This window comes from Bos indicus, chromosome 3 (assembly GCF_029378745.1).
Source record: "Bos indicus isolate NIAB-ARS_2022 breed Sahiwal x Tharparkar chromosome 3, NIAB-ARS_B.indTharparkar_mat_pri_1.0, whole genome shotgun sequence".
In the NCBI taxonomy this organism is placed as follows: Eukaryota; Metazoa; Chordata; class Mammalia; order Artiodactyla; family Bovidae; genus Bos; species Bos indicus.
The window spans coordinates 95,856,519-95,878,962 of record NC_091762.1 but is presented as its reverse complement, the minus strand read 5'-3'; the positions used below and the strand labels follow the sequence as shown (position 1 = coordinate 95,878,962).

The 22,444-nt window shown below is 35.6% G+C and overlaps 1 protein-coding gene across 3 annotated transcripts in view; it reads right to left on the bottom strand.

Annotated features, from left to right (window-relative positions):
* FAF1 (Fas associated factor 1) overlaps positions 1–22,444 on the bottom strand; it is a 497,713-nt gene that overhangs the window by 225,558 nt on the left and 249,711 nt on the right. For all 3 annotated transcript variants that reach the window (XM_070780362.1, XM_070780369.1, XM_070780377.1), the window contains exon 8: positions 1,411–1,497. In XM_070780362.1, coding sequence (XP_070636463.1) covers positions 1,411–1,497 — 87 coding nt within the window. The remainder of the gene's footprint in view (positions 1–1,410; positions 1,498–22,444) is intronic.

The window sequence follows — 22,444 nt, the reverse complement described above, 5'->3', positions numbered from 1 at the left end:
TCTTAATAATTTTCTTCTATTAATGATATAAATTGTAACAGTTTATTAGACAATGTTGAGAACATTCTGGTTTCTTCATATCTTCTCAGGTAAACAAAAAGCTATCATTTATATACTTAGTTTCTTTATTTTATAAAAATAAATGTATCATATTTTCCATCAAATTTCTCAAACAGGAAAAAAAACACACTAAAAACAACAACCACATTCTTACCACTTAGCCATAGACAATCATCAATAATTATAATGACATACTATAATGTCAATGTCAAAATTAACAGTTTATAAATAAGTGTAAGTGCCTATATGTAAATAATTTTTTTCTGAAGGGTTCACTTAAAAAACAAGTTTTGCTAATTTCTGGTAATTTTTGAAGTTTCATAATCCACAAAGCATTTTCCAAAGGCACAATATTTAGATTGTGGAATAATTAGACTCAAGTAGCATCTACATAAACAAATTGTTTAAAAATGTTACTGTCTTCCACAAAGAATTCCTTTAGACTAAAGTATATGATGGTGGTGCTAAGAGAGAAGTGGTAATTATTATTATGACAAAATGTAATATTATTCTGACAAATGTAATATTTAGAACATAAGAAAACATAATTAAACTCTTAGCCATAATCATGTATTTGGATATTTATTGTTGTAATATGTTTACAAAATCTTAGCATCTTTTTAGCCCTATTTATTTTAAAAATAAGACTCACTTCAAAATTCTTGAAAGATTCTAATTTTTTCCTTAAAAATACTGGTTAGAACAATCAAGACTGTGGATAAAAGCAGCCAAATGGCCTCCTCAATGATAAAATTTACTCTCTTAGGAAAGAATAATCACTGGAAACAAGACAGAGATAGGAAAGGTTTCAAAATTTACAATAGGAAATTACTATGAGTAGATGTAATAATAATTAAAAATTACAAACTAGGTCTTTTCTTTCAGTTTTTTATGGCAGTGAAAATTATGAGTATGTTTAAGAATAGAGTGTGATTAATATTAACTATAAAAATTAACTTTTTAAAGTATAGCTCTAACTATGGGAAATGCAGTTATAAAATTAAATAAAATGATTAAATTGATTTTGAAGTATCTGTAACTTAGGAAAAAAATTTTTGTGTTTGGAACATTTCATTAGAAATATCTGAATATTTGTATTTTTTTCATCAAGGAAAAACTTAAGTCAAATCAAGCAGCATAAAGTTCCTGATACTGATATTGTAACATCATCAAGAGAATGCTGATATATTTGGCTTATGACACTAGTTCTGCAAGTGAATGCAAATGATTTATAAAAATTACTTCCATGGATACAAAGCATTTGATTTCCACTTAATATCACGGCCAATTAGGCTGAAAATGACAAAAGAGAGAGGAGGACATAAAACTGACAATTCAACTGTCACTTACGGAGTCATCTGTGGCAGAAGTTGGCCAGCCCTCCCATAACTGATGGCGAACAGGGATACTCGTGAGGTCATACACATTTCTCTTTACCTATAAAAAGAAATAAAACAATTAAAATAGGGTTTCCACATGACTTATGATAGCTGCTAGTCAATTTATGGGATACACTGTGTTTCCTCTGTTCTCTTCTAGATTTAAAACAAGAATTTGAAACTAGGAAAACACAAATCATAAAAAATTTTATTAAATAAAACTAAACCAAATTTAAAAGCAGATTCTCAATGAAGGTTAAATGAAGTAACAGTTCAAGCCATATTCTCCTACCTCACCTTGCTGATTATTTTTATAATCCTGGATGGCTTCAAGTTTCTTTTCAGTCAAAAAAGGGTAGTAGTTTCTTTCCCAGCAGGGTGAAAGGAAAAACCTGGAGTTTCCTTTACTGTTTTATGTACATTTCAAGGATACAATACTTAATAATAAAGCTGTACAGGGTATATTTTTTTGAAATCACCCCAAATTAGAAACTATTTTAAGAAAATATTTATTACCTGCTGCTGCTGCTGCTGCTGCTAAGTTGCTTCAGTCGTGTCCAACTCTGTGCGACCCCAGAGACGGCAGCCCATCAGGCTCCCCCGTCCCTGGGATTCTCTAGGCAAGAACACTGGAGTGGGTTGCCATTTCCTTCTCCAATGCATGCAAGTGAAAAGTGAAAGGGAAGTCGCTCAGTTGTGTCCGACTCTTAGCGACCCCATGGACTACAGCCTACCAGGCTCCGCCGTCCATGGGATTTTCCAAGCAAGAGTACTGGAGTGGGGTACATTGCCTTCTCCATTATTACCTGAGGGCTATCCATTAATATATTATTTAGGCCCTTCCCCCAAAGAAGATATAGTACTGATAGTTTTTATTTTAAATAAGATAAAAGTTGAAAACTATTTTTTTCAACATTTAATATTATACTTTGAAACTACTTATCTATTTATAGCCATACCACACAGCTTGTGGGATCTTCTCCACCAGGGATTGAACCTGAACCCACAGCAATGAAAGCATGGAGTCTTAACCACTAGACCGCCAAGGAATTCCCAATACTTTTTAACTTTAACGGAGAGGACACAAGTAATTATCAGAATGAAGTACTGGAAGGTTAAACTCTTATTCAGTAATTATCATATCCTTTTTTAGCTTTTTTCTCTAAACAGGTTACAAAAATTCTCTTTCATTCCATATTTCCAAATACATGATCAAATCATTAAAATGACTAGATCATCCATCTTAGCTAACTCTTCATGTAAATTCTGAGATTAACATATTGTAACAGTGAAACTAATTTTGAAATGTTGCACATAAGACATTCTATAATATGATTTCCATGTGGAAAAGAAGCAGCGTTCATTCATGTTTTTAAAACGCAGAAGGCTGAAATATCACATTGTCCAATTACAGCATTTCTGTATCACATTACTGTTTATTATACATAAGCATATCTAAGTTACACTTCCAATGAAATGGAGAAATATATTCACTGGGGAAAGAAAGAAACAAAACAAAACCTGGAACTCAATCTATTTTTATCTCTAATATACACCTGTGAAAAAAAGACTTAGTAAATGAGAACTGTGAAGCTTGGGGGCATGGCTTGATCCCCACTCAATTCAAACGAACAGCTTTTTCCCCCAAGATTCTTAGCAATGGCCAGTCTACCATGCAGTATTTTGTTTATGGTCAGTCATATCAAGTTTGGACATTTTCGCTAGTCATTATTAACCCAACAATTTAACAAAATGCAACTGGACTAACCTCTTACCACCTGCACTAGCTAAGACTATTCTGTCATGCTTAAACATTAGTGCTCTTAAGAGGAAAGGTGTTCCATAAAGCCAAAGTATTATTATTATTGTTTATTAATAAAAGAAAGGGAGAGGACAGAAGATGGGAGTATGAGGAAACTTTAAGCCACAAGTCAAAAAATTCCTTTCTTAGAGTTAGTTTTAATTATGTTGTCTAGAGACACCAAGGGTCAGCAGTTATTCTTGGAAGGTGGAGGGGAAGGCAGGGCAAATATTTACATCTGTTGGAAAGGTGGCAAGGCTACCTCTGCATTGGAGAATATACACAAATACTGTGAGTTGAATATATAAACGAGTAACTCTGGAGTGGAATTCCTTAAATTCCATCTTAATTCCAAAACATAACAATACGGTATTATGAAATAAACAGTATTTTTCTTCTTTCATTAACTCATCTGTAACTGCACTGAATGAATAACATTCCTTTGCTATTCTAAGCCTGAAAAGCATGTTCTGGCTATAGTGTTATGTTGGTATAAAGCACAACGCCAGACTGATGTGCTGAACAAAAGTGATCAAAGTTAGAGTAATGTTAGCCATTGCACAAGTATTTGGCTTCATTGTTCTCCCCAGAATGACATCTGTTAAGCAACTTGTCATAGAACAAACTGGTTAATGCAGAAAGAACTTGGCTGAGAGGGTACAACATAAAGCATATTAGGCTAATGTTTGACTGTTTCAATGGAAAAGCTAAGTTCACAGTGTTTCTGAAATTAAGCCAAAAGAATCTTGTGCTAAACCATAATCACTAAACAATATACCTGAAAACAAATTAGTTTTTCGAAAATAATTTCATGTTTATCAGTGCTAAAATCATAGGAAGATTTTACCAGTATATGGAAGAAAGACAAATGATAAGATAGCAAAGGTACAAAATGAGTGATGGTTTTATAAATATAGATAAAAATATTCTTTTGTCTTTATTGATGGCTTTAAATTTTCAGTGACATTCCTGCAGGAAAGAAAAAATCAGAAATATATACAAAATAAAAATTGTTCTTTTAAAAAATTAGTATTCTAGGAAAGCTGAAGGACAAAATATACCTAATTATAAAACGACGCAGATGGATTTAAGGTCATCATGAATCAAATGCAGGACAGAGTTTTCTCAGAGAGAGAAGGATGAAGGAATGGAGGAAGGAGAAAGCAAAGACTTAAGGCAAGGGGAGAAGTGAAGGGCGGGAGACGGGGGAAGGTTGAGATTGATTGATTTGAGAGATTTAAGAGCTCTTCAGAGACGCAGAAAGAACACACACACAGACTAAGTTGCTGTAGCTGGCATGCTCAGCTGCCATTACTGTGCTACTTCTGCTGGAGTTTCATCTTTAGAGATTTGTGTTAAATTCCAGTTAAGGACAAGTGGCACTTCACAGGGTAACATTTCCTAAGGGCCCTTTTGTCTTACATACTTTCTTTGATCAGCTTTGGCTCAAGATCATTCTGAATCTTCATAATCTTTTCAATTCTTGTTATGCATTAAGCTCTAAATCTATGAGATTTTAGGCTGCTAAACTACATAAATGTTTCAATTAGTTCTGAAAAAACTTAATGAAAGCTTTGATTACCAGCTGAACATTAAAATTATGTTACAAACTACACTGTATTTGGATCAAAGGTTCTAGATTGACAACAGATTTTCCAGAGCTTATTTTCCAGATTTTCTAAAAGAACAGTTTCATTTCTCTGCCTTCAGTTGTTTGTGACTAAGAAAAACATATTTGAATCAGATTACCCTGAAATAGTACAGAATTAATGCAGTATTGATTCATTTCCTTATTATTTGTTTTTCACTGTTAATAAACATTTATTTATATATAATAAATAATATAAGCAATGATCTCCACTTCAAACTTCATATTTCCTCACTGTGGAAACTTCAGTGATACACACAGCACTGGGAAAAAAGACTACTTTATTACAACCTGCTCAATATATAATTATATAAAGACATTCATATCCCACAAAGCTTTGAGTTCCATACATTTTTAAACAGTTTTATACTTTGGTTAAATTTTATCAGAATTTCTTAGACAGTTCCTCTTCTAAAGGCTAGATTTTGAGGTTGAGGTTTTAGATTAGCCTTAAATGACCCATTTGCATCTATTCAAACTGAAAAACATAAAAACTGGTAGACAACTTTGTCAGCTATATTTTATAGCAAAATGTTGTGAACTTTACGTTGGACACACTACTGAAAAATATTTTAAGGAAGTTTAAATTTCATTCAGGTATTATTCACGTTAAAGAAGATTCTGATAATGTTACACAAAAGTCACACAATTTGAGTTACTGTGGCATAATACGAGACAGAAAACTAAATTTCTAGTCCCAATTCTACCCAGCTGTTATTGTGGTACCAACTGGTAGAAACTGAGACCAGTTTATTCAATATTAGAAGAGAACAAAATGAGCTCATTGCTAACTTTCTAAGCTCTAAAATTATTTGATTTTTTGGAAAAGACTGGAGTTAATCCTAGGTACAGGAAAAGAAGAGCTAAGTACATTTAAGATATGCAAGTAAAGAGGGAAAGTTTAAAACCATTAAGGCTAGAAAATGAAAGAAAAATAGTAAAGAGTTAATAAATACAACACATCAAAAAGGAAAACAGCAAATAATTTCAGTTAAGAAATCCAGGCATATAATAAACATTTTAAGTGAATTTTTTTCTTGAATAAAGAAAAGTCTTAGTTTTTGCTTTTAATTATACTAAAAAGTCTTAGTTTTTTTTTTTTTTTTAAAGAAAAGACTCAATATATTTTCCCCTCAAGAGATCTCATTTAAAAGTAAAGCTTACTGGTTTACTTACATACTAGTTTCCCAAATAATTATTTCATCAACCAAACAGGCTAAGTGTTGCCAGAATACTAAAAGCGGAGTGATACAAAAAGTTCTATTAATTTATTTCAGCATTTAAAAAATTTTGAAATCTGGCCTATGAATTTTCACATATCAAATAGTTTAAAATAGCAAAAAGTAACATACAAAATATTGAATTGCCATGGGCTTAGAACAGTTATCAGTTTGTTAGCACTTTAGTTTCTAGATTTTCTGAATTAAGAATACCTTGACAAATGACAGCCCTTACAAAAAAGCACCCTGAAACTACATACATTTATCTCCTCTTATCAATCTTAGAAGAGAAAGACCGTTGGGAATATTAGAACCTAAGCTTATTCAAATGTTAAAAGTATCAAAATCTGAACTGCAAGTAATTCACACCATCAAATGATGTTCCAGTTGAGTTTGCTAAATAATAACTGCACCAAACAAATAAGTATCTGTGTGTGATTAAAATAAGACACACAGACTAGGCTTAGTTCCAGTTTCTTAGCAATCACTGGTGCTCAGAAAGGCTTACAATAGGAAACCAATCACTTCTGATCCAGACTGGGTTTTGAACATATACTTCATATCTAAGGACTTTTTTCTTTTTTTTTTAATATACTGTACACTCGATGCAGTTGCACATGGATCTGTTTTACTATGATGCAAGTTAAAATCCTCCTAAAAATACTTCTTGAACAAAAACACTTGAAACCGGATGGTGCAAGGGGAATGAGAAGGTGGCATCAGTAATCAAATGTTAATTAGCAGGCTTTTTTCCCCTCTTCCCTCAGGGCTGGCCTGTGTTGGAGAATTCAAATCAGAAATCAATGCTCCAAGTGTTTAACTATTACTTCTTCTCATTAACCATTTAAGAGACTCAGCAATTCTTTCCTCATAAAAAAAGTAACTCAAGACATTTCTTTTTCTCAAATACCATCTTTCCAGAAAACAATGAAGATATTGTTTGAAGAAAACTATAAAATTGGTGGCTTTCAATCAGGCTTTGGACTGCATTTTGTTCTATTAAAACATTTTTTTGGCTGTATCTGAATTCTTCATTCCAACAACTGTAACTAAGTTTTGCTTTGTAACATACTTTAAAACTTATTTCACTTCTTACTTGTCTATAAAGAAGTCTGACAACTGGCATCTTAAGCAATTACTGGGAATGATGACAATAAAGCTAATCAAATATGGAAACTAGTTTGAATGCATATAGTTAGATGGATTTTATCCAGCCTGATAAACTATCATGGATAAGATTTAACACTTTCAACATGGTTATACTCATAATATCCTATTCTAAAAGTTTGGTGTGGGTGAAAACGATACAAAAATTGCAGTGGTAGGTCATAAAATAAACGAACTAATGGTCATAAAGTTATTAAAATTAATTCATATCTTTATATACACACACACACACACACACACACACACATATATATATTTAGTGTTCTTGCCTGGGGAATTCCATGGATAGAGGACCCTGAAGGGCTATAGTCCATGTGGTCACAACGAGTCAGACATGACTAAGTGACTAACATATATATATATATATATATCTTTAGTTAAAGGGTAAGCCTGGATTGTAAGAAAAGAGAACTTGTAAAGAGTGAAGAAAATGTTTATAAATGGCCAAGGTTAAGTATGTTTCACAAATAGAAAAGATGCTAAATTTTAAGACTTTTGGGGGGCAAAAAAGGTTTAGAGAAATTGTGAAGTTATAGAAGTTGAAGTTATAAACAACAACAACACTACAAAGGGGAACAATCATTTTTCTGCATTTGTGACTCTCAGTGTGTGGTGCCTGATACTAATACAAATAGTATTAGTATCACCTGGAAACTATTAGAAATGAAACTCCAGGGAATCCACCTAAGGCCTAGTACACTGGAAATGCTAGGACCCAACAGTATATGTTCTAACAAGCATTCTAGGTAACTCTTATCAAGATTTGAGAGTTACAGGCTCTCCTAGATGGCCATGCCTTTCTAATTTACTGATTCTCGAGTTCTTTAAACTCCTGCCTGAGGTAGCTAGTCCTTTTGAAAATGAACATGATTAATAATGATTTGTTATAGAAATTCTAGAAATGCTATCACTTTTATGATGATAAAGTAATTATTTTTTATGAAACGAGATGCCAGTCCAGGTTCAATGCACGATGCTGGATGCTTGGGGCTGGTGCACTGGGACGACCCAGAGGGATGGTATGGGGAGGGAGGAGGGAGGAGGGTTCAGGATGGGTTCTTAAATTTGTAAGGAATATATTAAATTTAAAAAAAAAAAAAGAAGAAGAAAAAAAAAAAAGAAAGTAATGAGAGATGGTACTATGTCACTACAGACTCCACAACACTGACATAATTGATAAATAGTAATCTTCATCACTGAAAATCTGTGTTAATCTTCAGTTCTTCTGCCTTAAGATTAAGTGTTATTGCTTTTTGGCTATAATATATATTTGGGCATTGCAATAAAACTGCAAATCCACAATAAATGATCTATTGGTCATACTAAATAAACTTAGAAGGCACCTGTACCTGTCAGTTGAACTGAGGAAATGCCCCTGAACACCAGAGAACTGTTTGAAGCAAAGGAAAGACTAAACAGTTTCTGGTTTGTTTTTTTGGTCTCTCTCATAGGCAAGCTGAAATAAGACCCACAGGAAAAACAGTGGGAGGTTAACCTCATATCAGTCAGTAAAGACCTTATCCTAGAAGATAATATTTCCTCTCTGTACCTTATGGAAACAGTGAGAGTGAAATCTTTCCAACAATAGCCTAATAGATACCAGAGAGGTGAATGTTTTTTATTGTCCTCAATGAATAACACATCAGTCACTCATTAAATGCTCTTAAAATTTCTCCTTTTAAAATGAAGTAAATTAATTTAAAAATTCTTCCATGAAGAAAAACACTAAGTAAAAAGTCAATCTTAGGAATAATGGAGTAATTACAAGAACATTTTAAGGAGTCCTATTTAAATCTTAAAATGTTTTGTTAAAGTTCAATTTTATGTACAACTTTAAAAATTGGTCACATAAATCAAGAAATACTTGTATATCAGGAACACTGATTTTTAAGTCTGAACTTTAGTAGATAAACCATTTGCTATGTATGTCAGAAGCATTATACGAGTTAATGTTTAAAGACATAATCATACATGTAAGCCAAATATTTAACTACAAAGATATTCACTGCAGTCTGTTTATTATTACACACACACAGACACACAATTGGCACAAATTTAATATCTGATAATGAGATAGTTAAATAAATAAATACCATGCAGCCATTAAAACGATGATGTAGAACTAGGGTCAGCAAAGTGCAGCCTATAGGCCAAATTCAGCCTGCTGTTTGTTTCTATAAACGAAGTTGTATTGGAACACCGCTACCTCCATTTGTTTACATACTGTCTGTGGATGCTTTTGGCACTACCATGAGGGCAGACTTAGTAGATGCAACAGAGATCACACGCCCTGCAATGCCTGAAATATTTATTATCTAGCCCTTTTTAGAAAAAGTTTACTGACCCTACCTAGAAGAATATTTAATAACATATAAAGTTTTTACATATTAAAGAAAAACCAAGTTACAAAATTATGCTCATTTCTATTTATTAAGCTATACACATATATATACAAAAGTGAAAAGTGAAAGTGTTAGTTGCTCACTCGGACTCTTTGCGACCCCATTAACTGTGGCTCCCCCAGGCTCCTCTGTCCATGGAGTTCTCCAGGCAAGAATACTGGAGTGGGTTGCCATTTCCTCCTCCAGGGGATCCTCTCTCACCAGGGATCAAACCCGTATCTCCTGTATTGGCAGGAAGATTCTTTACTGCTGAGCCACCAGAGAAGCCCACCTGACACATGACTGTAACATGTAAGAATTTTCCGTTAAGACCATTTACACTTACTCTAAATGGTGAGCATTATACGGTAACAAAAGTGATCAACCAAGGTTACTCTCTCTCGTAACTGAGCCTTTTTATACCTGTTGCGCTGTAACAGGCAATGAAGAGCAGTTACAGGCTGTCAATTTTGTACTGCAGAGGAAAGACAACTACAAGATCTGTGACTTACTGTTTCAGTGACTGAATGCTGCCTTCACAGTAAGAGGGCAGTTCCTGGTGTCACACATAGCTGGGAAGAAATAGCAAGATAAAACATACTCAAGGAAAATAAGTCAAGGTAAAAGAAGAATACTTAAAACAGTAAAATAAACTTTATCGTGTGAGGGTTGGCAAAAACTTCCTTGTATAAACTTTTGCTGAATGCCTTCTGAGTTTCTACCCAACACTAATGTTAAGACTTTTGTCTGGAATAAAAATATAGGAAGACTGCTGCTTCTACTTTGTCTATATACAGTAAACAAATCAATTATGTCCTGTCTTGTTATTCAAGTATTTCCTTCTCTCAACAACTGGGCACTGTCACCAATCCCTCTTCTGTGCTTTGGATCTGGACAAGTGAAACTCTGATTAGATATTTATTTGCAACCTCATTAAGTTCTAAAATGAAATTTCATCTATAGGGAAGATGACACAGGGCAATGCTATTAATCTATTCTGCCAATTTGTTTTTCATAGAACTATATTTTCTTTTAAATTTTACACACAGATAGATTAAACTACTTGCCTTGCAAATGTCATTCACTTAGTTAATGCCTAAATCAGGATGATAATGTAAATTTAGAAATATCTTTTTAATCTATTTCTTGTTAAGAAATTTTTTTTTCCCTTTAAAGAACCAATGCCTCTATAGAAACTTCAAAATTTTTTCAGATGCTGGCAATCTTACAGTTTTGGTGAAGACTCATCTTTATATTATGATAAAGACTGTGTGTATCCTCCCCCACTCTGGTAGCACCAACAATGATGCTTAGACATAATGTTTATGTTTGCTTTGCTGCTTTCTGTTGCCTATCCAGGACTTTGTCTTTCTCTGAGACGCTGAAAAAAGTGGTGGGAACTATCAGCAATGGAACCTCAGTCTATAATCAGGTCTCTTATAATTTTATCTTTTCTTGTTAACAAAAAAATTCAAAAAACAAAGACAACAAAGAGACTTAGTGTTGGGGTCTGCCATGAATACTAAAGTGCCTGGGGGTGTGGCTCATCAAGGGAAAATAAACCATTCAAGTCACCCACATCAAGGAGAAAGTTTGGGAACAACTAGGCCAGTGTTTGCATTTGGGGCCCTGGAGTCAGGAGACTTACATTTCCCTTCCCTCTGCTTAACCAAGGCACCAGAGACAACCTATTTAACCTCTCCTTCTGGAAATATTAAGCAATCATCAAAGAACAGCTCTGTGAAATATTTTAAAATGTGTCTAGTCAGGTTTTCTGATTTTAACTTGCTATTTTCCAAGATCAGCTTAATGCTGTCATTACTTTCTCTGAGAGAAATGTGGGTGGAAAGGCAGGAAGTATATCTTAAGAAAAGTAGCTGCCTTGGCCAAGAGCAAAGTTACAGTAAGAGCATGGCCATCAAAATCACAAACCTAGTTAATTTTAGATGAATGAGGAAGAGTTAGAAACTGGTTCCAAATAACAATTTAATTAAACCTTTCAAAGTGAATTGACATCATGAATGAAAATCTAATACAGTACAATAAACTTTAAGGACTGACGATGCCAATGCTCAGATGCTCCATACAGTTGGTTTTTAATTAAGGAAGTTAAAATCGCACCCCAACGATTTCACTGTTAGGACTGACCCTGAAATGTAAATGTAATTATTTTATAAAAAATAAAACAGGGATACCTTAGCATCATCTCTTAATGTATTAAAATCAGAAAATCTTTAATCACATGATTTATTAAATAAACAGGCATTCTAAACAAACAGCCTGAAGTCTCCTGTTTAAAAAAAAATTTACTCCTATTTATTCATTAACAAAGCTATTGCTTAGCTCATCCCTGCCATAACCTACTCTATTCAAAACCATATGGGAAAGGACATTAAAAAACCGCCACAAACCATGGACTTCTGGTATTAGTGCTACACATTGCATACCCCTATTCATTATTCTACCTCCCTTGTTTAATCTATCATTAAGATTCAGTGACCCTACACTAAATTTAAAGCAGATCCTTCCTTCCTCCCATGCCTAAATTCACATACTTTTCTAGTTGGGGATGCCCTCAAGTATTAACAACTCTACGGGGTTTCTCTAATCTCAGCTCTGAACTATGTCATGCTATAGAACCAAGAAATTGCTGTTTTACATCTCTAACTATGAAGACTTCCATAAAAAAGGACCATATAATTTACTTAATAAGATAAAGGGAGAAAAATCACCATTTAATAAGTATTTTTTTTTTCATTGAATATAGTAGAAAAGGTACATGGAGACATTATTATACACTGTGTTGTCTTAAAAGTGAATAATACTTCAACTGTATTCATCACAGAATTTAGAGTTTTAAATAATGATGAAAATGTTAGGGATTGACTATCTTAATAAATGGAAAAAACATTGTTTAAATGTATAATTGATAAAATAATCATTTTGGGGGCAAAGAGATTTCAAGAAATTAAGCACTATAATATTTCTAGGACATATTCAATTTCATTTTCAAATTACAAACAAAATATCTAGCATACAGTGTGGCAAAATAAGGGATAAGGAATTGTGTATATGATAGCCTACCAGCTGCTAATAGAACTTTCTGTGATGACAGAAATGTTCTGTATCTGTCCTATCCAATAGGGTGGCCACGAGCCCCACGTGGCTACTGAGCACTTAAAACACACCTAGTGTGACTAAGAAAAATGACTTCAAATTTCATTTCACTTTAATTAATTTAAATTTACATATGTGGCTAGTAGTTACCCTATTGGACAGTGGATTAAGAAGGTAGAGAACATAGACCCACACAAAAATATACCGTTGATGTTTACTATACTATATATAGGGCTTCCCTGGTGGCTCAGTGGCAAAGAATCCATCTGCCAATGCAGGAGACATGGGTTTAATCCCCCGGTGGGGAAGATTCCCTGGAGAAGCAAATGGCAACTCACTTCTGTATTCTTGCCTGGGGAATCCCACGGACAGAGGAGCCTGGCGGGCTACAGTCTATAGGGTCACGAAAGAATCAACACAACTTAGCGACTAAACAACAACAACAACATACTTCATATAAAATATATACTATATGTACCTACTGTATATTTAAACATGCTTTAACACATTATTTCCTTACAGTCTTTTAGCCATAGAGGTAGAAACACTGTGCTAAACTGATTTTTTACTTATTCTTTTACTATTTTAATAGGAACTATATGCATTAGTACCACAAAATTGAAAGAGTAGTGATAGAATACATATAATCATAACCTGAAAAAAAGAGCAATAATAAAATACAAAATAATTAAATATCAGATAGTAAAAATACACTGTAGTTAAAGAAATAAGTTCATAACTCACATAACTGCCACATTATATTGGTCTAATTATTCATCAATTCATGCATTCATTTACAAAACAGTTACCAGGGAACAACTACAATGATGTAGATGTGACTAAAATAATTCATGTTAACTGTGCATCTGGCGGTTTTATTTTATTTAAGTGAGTGATGATTCAAACTTAATCACATTCTTTTGGGAGGAACTCATACCAGCAGAGTGGGAAAGACAGGTGTAATGAATGCCATAACAGTACCAGTCTCACACTCTGTCCCTTATTGACTCAGTAAGTTCTTACCAGCATCTATCACTTAAGTCATTACAACGTAACAAAGAAAGTGGTGGACAGACAAGATGCAGACTTTCACACTCCCTTAAGGAACCAAATCTAGTTGGGAAGAAAATGTGTAAATAGTTATGTACAACACAAATACACTTGTTACAGGATTTTTATTTTAAAGCTAAGATTTTTATTTTAAAAGTGAATAACTGAACATATGAGTTAAAAATTACAGATGGGACTGAGAGTTAAGATATACACATAAAACTCTTGCCTCCTTACAAAAAGCACTTCATTCCTTATATTAAGTGCTAAAAATTAGGGTGTCAGTAAAAAAATATTTTAAAAGAAATATGTAATCTACTGCTAACAAAGTGCTAGGAGAATCTCTCACTGGACTTATAAGCAACAGATATACATGTTCTAGTTTAACAACATTCAATGAGTGCTAATAATTCATGACCATTCATTTAGTTGGCTACACAGTCAACAAATATTTATTGAGTGTCTACTAAGAGGAAGGCACTATTTTGTAGTGGTTACTGAGAAAACAAAGTCTCTGCCTTCACGGAGCTTACATTCATTCTATATAGTAGGTGCATAGTGAAGGGAGTAGTGAGAAAGGACAGAGAAAGAAATGTGAATATATAAACAAGATAATTTCAGAATTAGGTTAAGTTCTATGAAGAACGATATTAGAATCCTTATAGTCATTCTCTATTTCTTGGACAGGTTGAATCCTGAATGAGAAGGTACAAATCCCAGAAAGAATGTTCCAGGCAGAGAAAACATGAAATGCAAAGGTTCTGTGAGATGTTTTACATATATGTATATATTCTCTAACTCTTACTATCAACTTCAATGATGCTTTTATTTTCTTTACAGAAAATGCAACTGAGGGTAATAACTCTTCAAGTAAGAACCAAAAGCAAAACTCAAAAGGAAAATTATGGGACATCGAGGCATTTTATCTTTTTTAACTACTTATGATATTTTCCTCCAAAACTGAAACTAGAAAAGTTTTCCAGTCCATCATTACTCCACCCCTATTCCTTACCAAAGAAATGTTACCCACACTTTCACTTACTTGGCTAACCCTTCCTTCACAGATTTGGGACATGCATCAGTTCAACTAAATAAACACAAATCCCAAATTACTGTCAGGTATAAATTAATAAAGTTTATTATACTAATACTAATTCAAAGGGATATTTCAGAGTTCTGATCAAAGATTCCCTGTCTTCAAACACAGTTGGTGTTGTTTGTATGTTTTGCTTAAGTGGAAAAGATATTACCATGCATTCCAAAATAAATGGCAAGTGCATTTGATCATATTTTATTTTTGTCATGTTTCACTGCACTACACCAGTAGTGAATAAATTTGAGGATGTCTAGTTTTGAAAATGTGGCAGACTAGTAATCACATCCAATGAAAGGCAGTTATTTCAGAGCATCATTCTCTGACCATCTCCAACATTACCATTACTTCCTCATGATGTATATTGAAAAAGGTGATGGGAATAGTTGTTGTTAAAGCACAGCTAGATCCGCATCATTCGGGCATTTTAAAGTAGATCAAGTAAACCTTCTATACTTGTTTATGCTTAAGGTTCTTTCAATCACTCATTCATTCAAAAAACATTTGCTGAGCGCTTTCTAAGTTATGAACAGGCTTCCTTGATGGCTAAGATGGTAAAGAATCTGCTCGAAATGCAGGACATGTAGGTTCAAACCCTGGGTTGGGAAGATTCCCCTGGAGAAGAAAATGGCAACCCACTCTAGTATTCTTGCCTGGAAAATCCCATTGACAGAGGAGCCTGGCAGGCTACAGTCCATGGGTCACAAAGACTCAGACACGACTGAGTAACTATCAAAGTTACAAACTCTTTGTCATTAGAGCAGCCTTCTCAAACACAAGTATCTAGAAAAGCAGACAAAAGACGAGTGAAATGTGATGGGCAAAGGGCATTCAGCTTTAGTTCTGAGGAAGCAATATTCAGGTGTTGAGGACTATGGCAAACCAGACAGCATGCCTCTTGAAGGAGGCAGCTCTGCTGCTGCTGCTAAGTTGCTTCAGTCGTGTCCGACTCTGTGCGACCCCATAGACAGCAGCCCACCAGGCTTTGCCGTCCCTGGGATTCTCCAGGCAAGAACACTGGAGTGGGTTGCCATTTCCTTCTCCATTGTGTGAAAGTGAAAAGTGAAAGGGAAGTCGCTCAGTCGTGTCCGACTCTTCTCGACCCCATGGACTGCAGCCTACCAGGCTCCTCCATCCATGGGATTTTCTAGGCAAGAGTACTGGAGTGGCTTGCCATTGCCTTCTCCGGGAGGCAGCTCTACTCCAGAACAATTCATTACTGCCACAGAAACTCCGGGGTTCAGTATTGTTGAATTTTCTGATTCTTCGACAAAAGCCCGAAGCCAGGAATCCCGTAATGTTTTGCTTTATCTTGAAATGTCAAGCTTTCAAACTTTTAAATGTTGGCAACCAGTTCAAATTTAAAACACTCTGGGACAAAAACAGAGAGCTGAACAAAACAGTGTTGTATTTAGTAGTTGGCAGTTGCAAACTCTGCAAGAGAGATATGAAGATCGAGGTGATACTCTTGCCTTTACGAAAGTCACAGCCCAATGAACATCTGTCACACTCAGAAACAAACACTCATGGTACAATGTAATAATTATAATGCTAAAGATATCAATAAAGTATTAGGAAGGTAGAGAAGAGACAACTATAACAGCTGTAACTATCATTTATTGAGTGCCAAGGCACTGATTCGGAGAAGGCAATGGCAACCCACTCCAGTACTCTTGCTTGGAAAATCCCATGGGTGGAGGAGCCTGGTAAGCTGCAGTCCATGGGGTCGCGAAGAGTCGGACACGACTGAGCGACTTCACTTTCACTTTTTACTTGCGTGCGTTGGAGAAGGAAATGGCAACGCACTCCAGTGTTCTTGCCTGGAGAATCCCAGGGACGGGGGAGTCTGGTGGGCTGCCATCTATGGGGTCGCACGGAGTCAGACACGACTGAAGCGACTTAGCAGCAGCAGCAGCAGCAAGGCACTGATTACCCATTTTTCGTGTGTTACTACATTTCATGCTCATATCAACTCTGTGTATACAGAAATGACTATATTAAAGTGGCAGACCCAGATTTGAACTCCATTCTTTCCAACTGTAAAAATGTGTTTTTGTCCTACCATATTACACCGGTACCCACTGCTCTAAATAAAAGTCTTAGTTTCTAAAGATCAACCACATGAACATATGAAAATGAAAAAAATTACTTTTTCACCCATTCTACCTCATTCCAGAAAAAAAGAGAAATCTTTTTTCTTTTCAATTTAATAATCACACTGGAAGATACTTATAAAATGCACTCTTTAAGATGTAATTTTTAGATATTAACATTTGAGTTGTAATATATTTGCATGATTAAGTTTTATCGAAAATGCTGAGATTCCAGTGTTTGAAGAATTACATGTACTCAATATGCAATAAAATTTATGAATTTATTTAGCAGATATTCAAATAGTACTTACAGGCACTAATCTAAGTACTTTGTAAATGTTAACTATTTTCATGATTTTTCTTTTATAAACCATTTTACTGAAGTATGATTAAAATATAAAAAGCTATAATAATATACACAACTTGATGAATTAAACCTGTGAAACTATCACCAGAATTTACGCCATAAATCCATCCATCACCCCCAAAAGTTTCCTCCCACCCTCTTTATTTATTATCATTAGAATTACCATTCAGTTCAGTTCAGTCGCTCAGTCGTGTCCAACTCTTTGTGACCCCATGAATCACAGCACACCAGGCCTCCCTGTCCATCACCAACTCCCAGAGTTCACCCAAACTCATGTGCATAGAGTCGGTGATGCCACCCAGCCATCTCATCCTCTGTCGTCCCCTTGTCCTCCTGCCCCCAATCCCTCCCAGCATCAGGGTCTTTTCAAATGAGTCAGCTCTTCACATCAGGTGGCCAAAGTCTTGGAGTTTCAGCTTCAACATCAGTCCTTCCAATGAACACCCAGGACTGATCTCCTTTAGGATGGACTGGTTGGATCTTCTTGCAGTCCAAGGGACTCTCAAGAGTCTTCTCCAACACCACAGTTCAAAAGCATCAATTCTTCGGCGCTCAGCTTTCTTTATAGTCCAACTCTCACATCCATACATGACCACTGGAAAAACCATAGCCTTGACTAAACAGACCTTTGTTGGCAAAGTAATATCTCTGCTTTTTAATATTTTCTGATAAAAACATTTAACATAAGATCCACCCTCTTGGCAAAATTTAAGTATATAATACAGTACTGTTAACTACAGACACTGTGTTTTACTCTAGATCTCTAGGATTTATATATTCTGTATAACTAAAACTTCGTATCCTTTCACTAATGCCTTCCCATTTCCTTCTTCCTCCAACATCTAGCAACCACCATTCTATTTTCTGTTTCTATAAATCTGATTATCTTAGATTCCTCATATAAGTAGTATCATGGAGAATTTGTCCTGTGTCTATTTCACCTAGCACACTGTCCTCCAGATTCATCCATGTTACTCCAAATGGCAGCATTTTCTTCTTTATTAAGGATGAATAATATTCCATTATAGTTATATTTTATCTTTATTATTTATTTATTTTTAATAATTTACAAATAAATTACTATTTATTTTGTTTATTCATCTAGAGATAAGGCATCTGAGGCACAGAGATGATATGTAACTTAACCAAAATCACGTAACAGTAAGTTCCGGAGGCAGTATTCTGGTCCAGGCAGTCTGGCTCAACAATCCATACTTTTAACCACTATGCTCTTCTGCCTTTCTACATTTTATTCCAGTAATGATATATTGAAAAGGGCACTAAACTAAACACTACAACATATACTTGGTCTAAAGTAAAATTAACAATGTGAATCAAGGGTGGCAGTATCACTGTAGTTTAACCATTACTATACACATTAACTCAGAGAAGGCGATGGCACCCCACTCCAGTACTCTTGCCTGGAAAATCCCATGGACGGAGGAGCCTGGTAGGCTGCAGTCCATGGGGTCGAGAAGAGTCAGACACAACTGAGTGACTTCCCTTTCACTTTTCACTTTGATGCACTAGAGAAGGAAATGGCAACCCACTCCAGTGTTCTTGCCTGGAGAATCCCAGGGACGGGGGAGCCTGGTGGGCTGCCATCTACGGGGTCACACAGAGTCGGACACGACTAAAGTGACTTAGCATTAGCATACACATTAACTAATCACCACTAATTTAATAAATACTAAGATAACCTGACTTGGAAACTACTATAATATCATTAAGATAATGATACAGAAAGAAAAATGTTTACTTTTTGAGTAATTAAGGAAATGCATATTGAAACAAACACCATTCACACCTTTCAGTTCAGTTCAGTTGCTCAGTCATGCCCAACTCTGTGACCCCATGACATGCAGTATGCCAGGCTTCCATGTCCATCACCAACTCCTGGAGCTTGTTCAAAGTCATGTTCATTGAGTTGGTGATGCCATCCAATCATCTCATCCTCTGTTGCCCCCTTCTTCTCTAGCTTTTAATCCTTCCCAACATCAGTGTCCCTTCCAATGAGTCAGTTCGTCACATCAGGTGGCCAAAGTATTCGAGCTTCAGCTTCAGCATCAGGCCTTCCAATGAATATTCATGATTGATTCCCTTTAGAATTGACTGGGTTTTATCTCCTTGCAGTCCAAGGGACTCTCAAGAGTTTTCTCCAACACCACAGTTCAAAAGCATCAATTTTTGATGCTCAGCTTTCTTTATGGTCCAACTCTCATATCTATACATGACTACTGGAAAAACCATAGCTTTGACTAGACTCACCTTTGTCAGTAAAATAATATCTCTGCTTTTTAATATGCTGTCTAGGTTTATTATAGATTTTCTTCCAAAGAGCAAGCATCTTTTAATTTCATGGCTGCAGTCAGCATCTGCAGTGATTTTGGAGCCCAAGAAAATAAATCTGTCACTGTTTCCACTGTTTCCCCATCTATTTGCCATGAAGTGATGGGACCAAATGTCATGATCTTTAGCAGTTCAATGTTGAGCTTTAAGCCAATTTTTTCCCTCTCCTCTTTCACTTTCATCAAGAAGCTCTTTAGTTCTTCACTTTCTACTATAAGGGCAGTGTTATCTGCCTATCCAAGGGTATTGATATTTCTCCCAGCAATCTTGATTCCAGCTTGTGCTTTATCCAGTCCGGCATTTCGCATGATGTACTCTGCACAGAAGTTAAATAAACAGGGCAGCAATATACAGCCTTAATGCACTCCTTTCTCAATTTGTAACCAATCTGTAGTTCCATGTCTGGTTCTAATAGTTGTTTCTTGACCTGCATACAGATTTCTCAGGAGGCACGTAAGGTGGTTTGGTGTGCCCATCTCTTAAAGAACTTACCACAGTTTGTTGTGATCCACACAGTCTAAGGCTTTAGCATAGTCAATAAAGCAGAAGTAGATGTTTTTCTGGAACTCTCTTGCTTTTTCTATGATGCAACAGATGTTGGCAATTTGACCTCTGGTTCCTCTGCTTTTTCTAAATTCAGCTTGAACATCTGGAAGGTCTCGGTTCATGTACTTTTGAAGACTCGCTTGGAGAATTTTGAGCATAACTTTGCTAGCCTGTGAGATGAATGCAATTGTGTGGTAGTTTGAGCATTCTTTGGCATTGCCTTTCTTTGGAACTGGAATGAAAACTGACCTTTTCCAGTCCTGTGGCCACTGCTGAGTTTTCCAAATTTGCTGGTATATTGAGTGCAGCACTTTCACGCATCATCTTTTAGGATTTGATAGCTCAACTGGAATTCCATCACCTCCACTAGCTTTGTTCGTAGTGATGCTTTCTAAGGCCCACTTGACTTCGCATTCCAGGATGTCTGGCTCTAGGTGAGTGATCACACCATCATGATTATCTGGGTAATGAAGTTCTTTTTTGTACAATTCTTCTGTGTATTCTTGCCACCTCTTCTTAATATCTTCTGCTTCTGTTAGGTCCATACCATTTCTGTCCTTTATCGTGCCCATCTTTGCATGAAATGTTCCCTTGGTATCTCTAATTGTCTTGAAGAAATCTCTAGTCTTTCCTATTCTATTGTTTTCCTCTATTTCTTTGCATTGATCACTGAGGAAGGCTTTCTTATCTCTCCTTGCTGTTCTTTGGAATTCTGCATTCAGATGGGTATATCTTTCCTTTCCTCCTTTTCTTTGTCCTTCTCTTCTCAGCTATTTGTAAGGCCTCCCCAGACAACTATTTTGCCTTTTTGTATATCTTTTTCTTGGGGATAGTCTTGATCATTGCCTCCTGTACAATGTTACAAAGCTCTGTCCATAGTTCTTCAGGCACTCTGTCTATCAGATCTAATCCCTTGAATCTATTTGTCACTTCCACTGTATAATCGTAGGATATTTGATTTAGGTCATACCTGAATGGTCTAGCAGTTTTCCCTACTTTCTTCAATTTAAGTCTGAATTTTGCGATAAAGAGGTCATGACCTGAGCTACATTCAGCTCCTGGTCTTGTTTCTGCTTATATAGAGCTTCTCCATCTTCGGCTGCAAAGAATATAATCAGTCTGATTTCAGTACTGACCATCTGGTGATGTCCATGTGTAGAGTCTTCTCTTGTGCTGTTGGAAGAGGATGTTTGCTATGACCAGTGCATTCTCTTGGCAGAACTCTACTAGCCTTTCCCCTGTTTCGTTTTGTAGTCGAAGGCCAAATTTGCCTGTTACTTCAGTTATCTTTTGATGTTCTACTTTTGCATTCTATTCCCCTATGACGAAAAGGACATCTTTTTTTGGTGTTAGATTTATAAGGTCTTGTCGGTCATCATAGAACATTCAACTTCAGCTTCTTTGGCATTAGTGGTTGGGGCATAGACTTGGATTACTGTGATACTGAATGGTTTGCCTTGGAAATGAACAGAGATCATTCTGTCATTTTTGAGACTGCACCCAAATACTGCATTTTGGGCTCTTTTGTTGACTAGGAGGGCTATTCCATTTCTTCTAAGAGATTCTTGCCCACAGGAGTAGATATGGTTATCTGAATTAAATTCAATCATTCTGGTCCATTTTAGTTCACTGATTCCTAAAATGTTGATGTTCACTCTTGCCACTCCTGTTTGACCACTTCCAATTTACCTTCATTCATGGACCTAACATTTCGGGTTCCAATGCAATATTGTTCTTTTCAGCACCGGACTTCACTTCCATCACCAGTCACGTAGACAACTGGGCATTTTTTTCGCTTTGGCTCTGTCTCTTCATTCTTTCTGGAGTTACTTTTCCACTCTTCTCCAGCAGCATACTGGGCACCTTCCAATCCGTGGTGTTCATCTTTCACTATCATATCTTTTTGCCCTTCAATTAGGAAAACAACTAAAAATACTGATATAACCCACTGTTTGCTATGAATACAATGTAACACACATACTTAATAGTGCTGATGGGTGAAGAAGTAGCAAAGCTTTTTTGAGGGGGGCAATCTGGCAATATCTATCAAAATAAAGTGAAAGCAACCTTTAACAGAAGCCACTGCATTTCTAAGTAGCTATTTTAGAGAAATCCACACAACTCACGAAGTAGGACTGTCATCTTTTATTTTTTAGACTCCTGAGTTCATGAA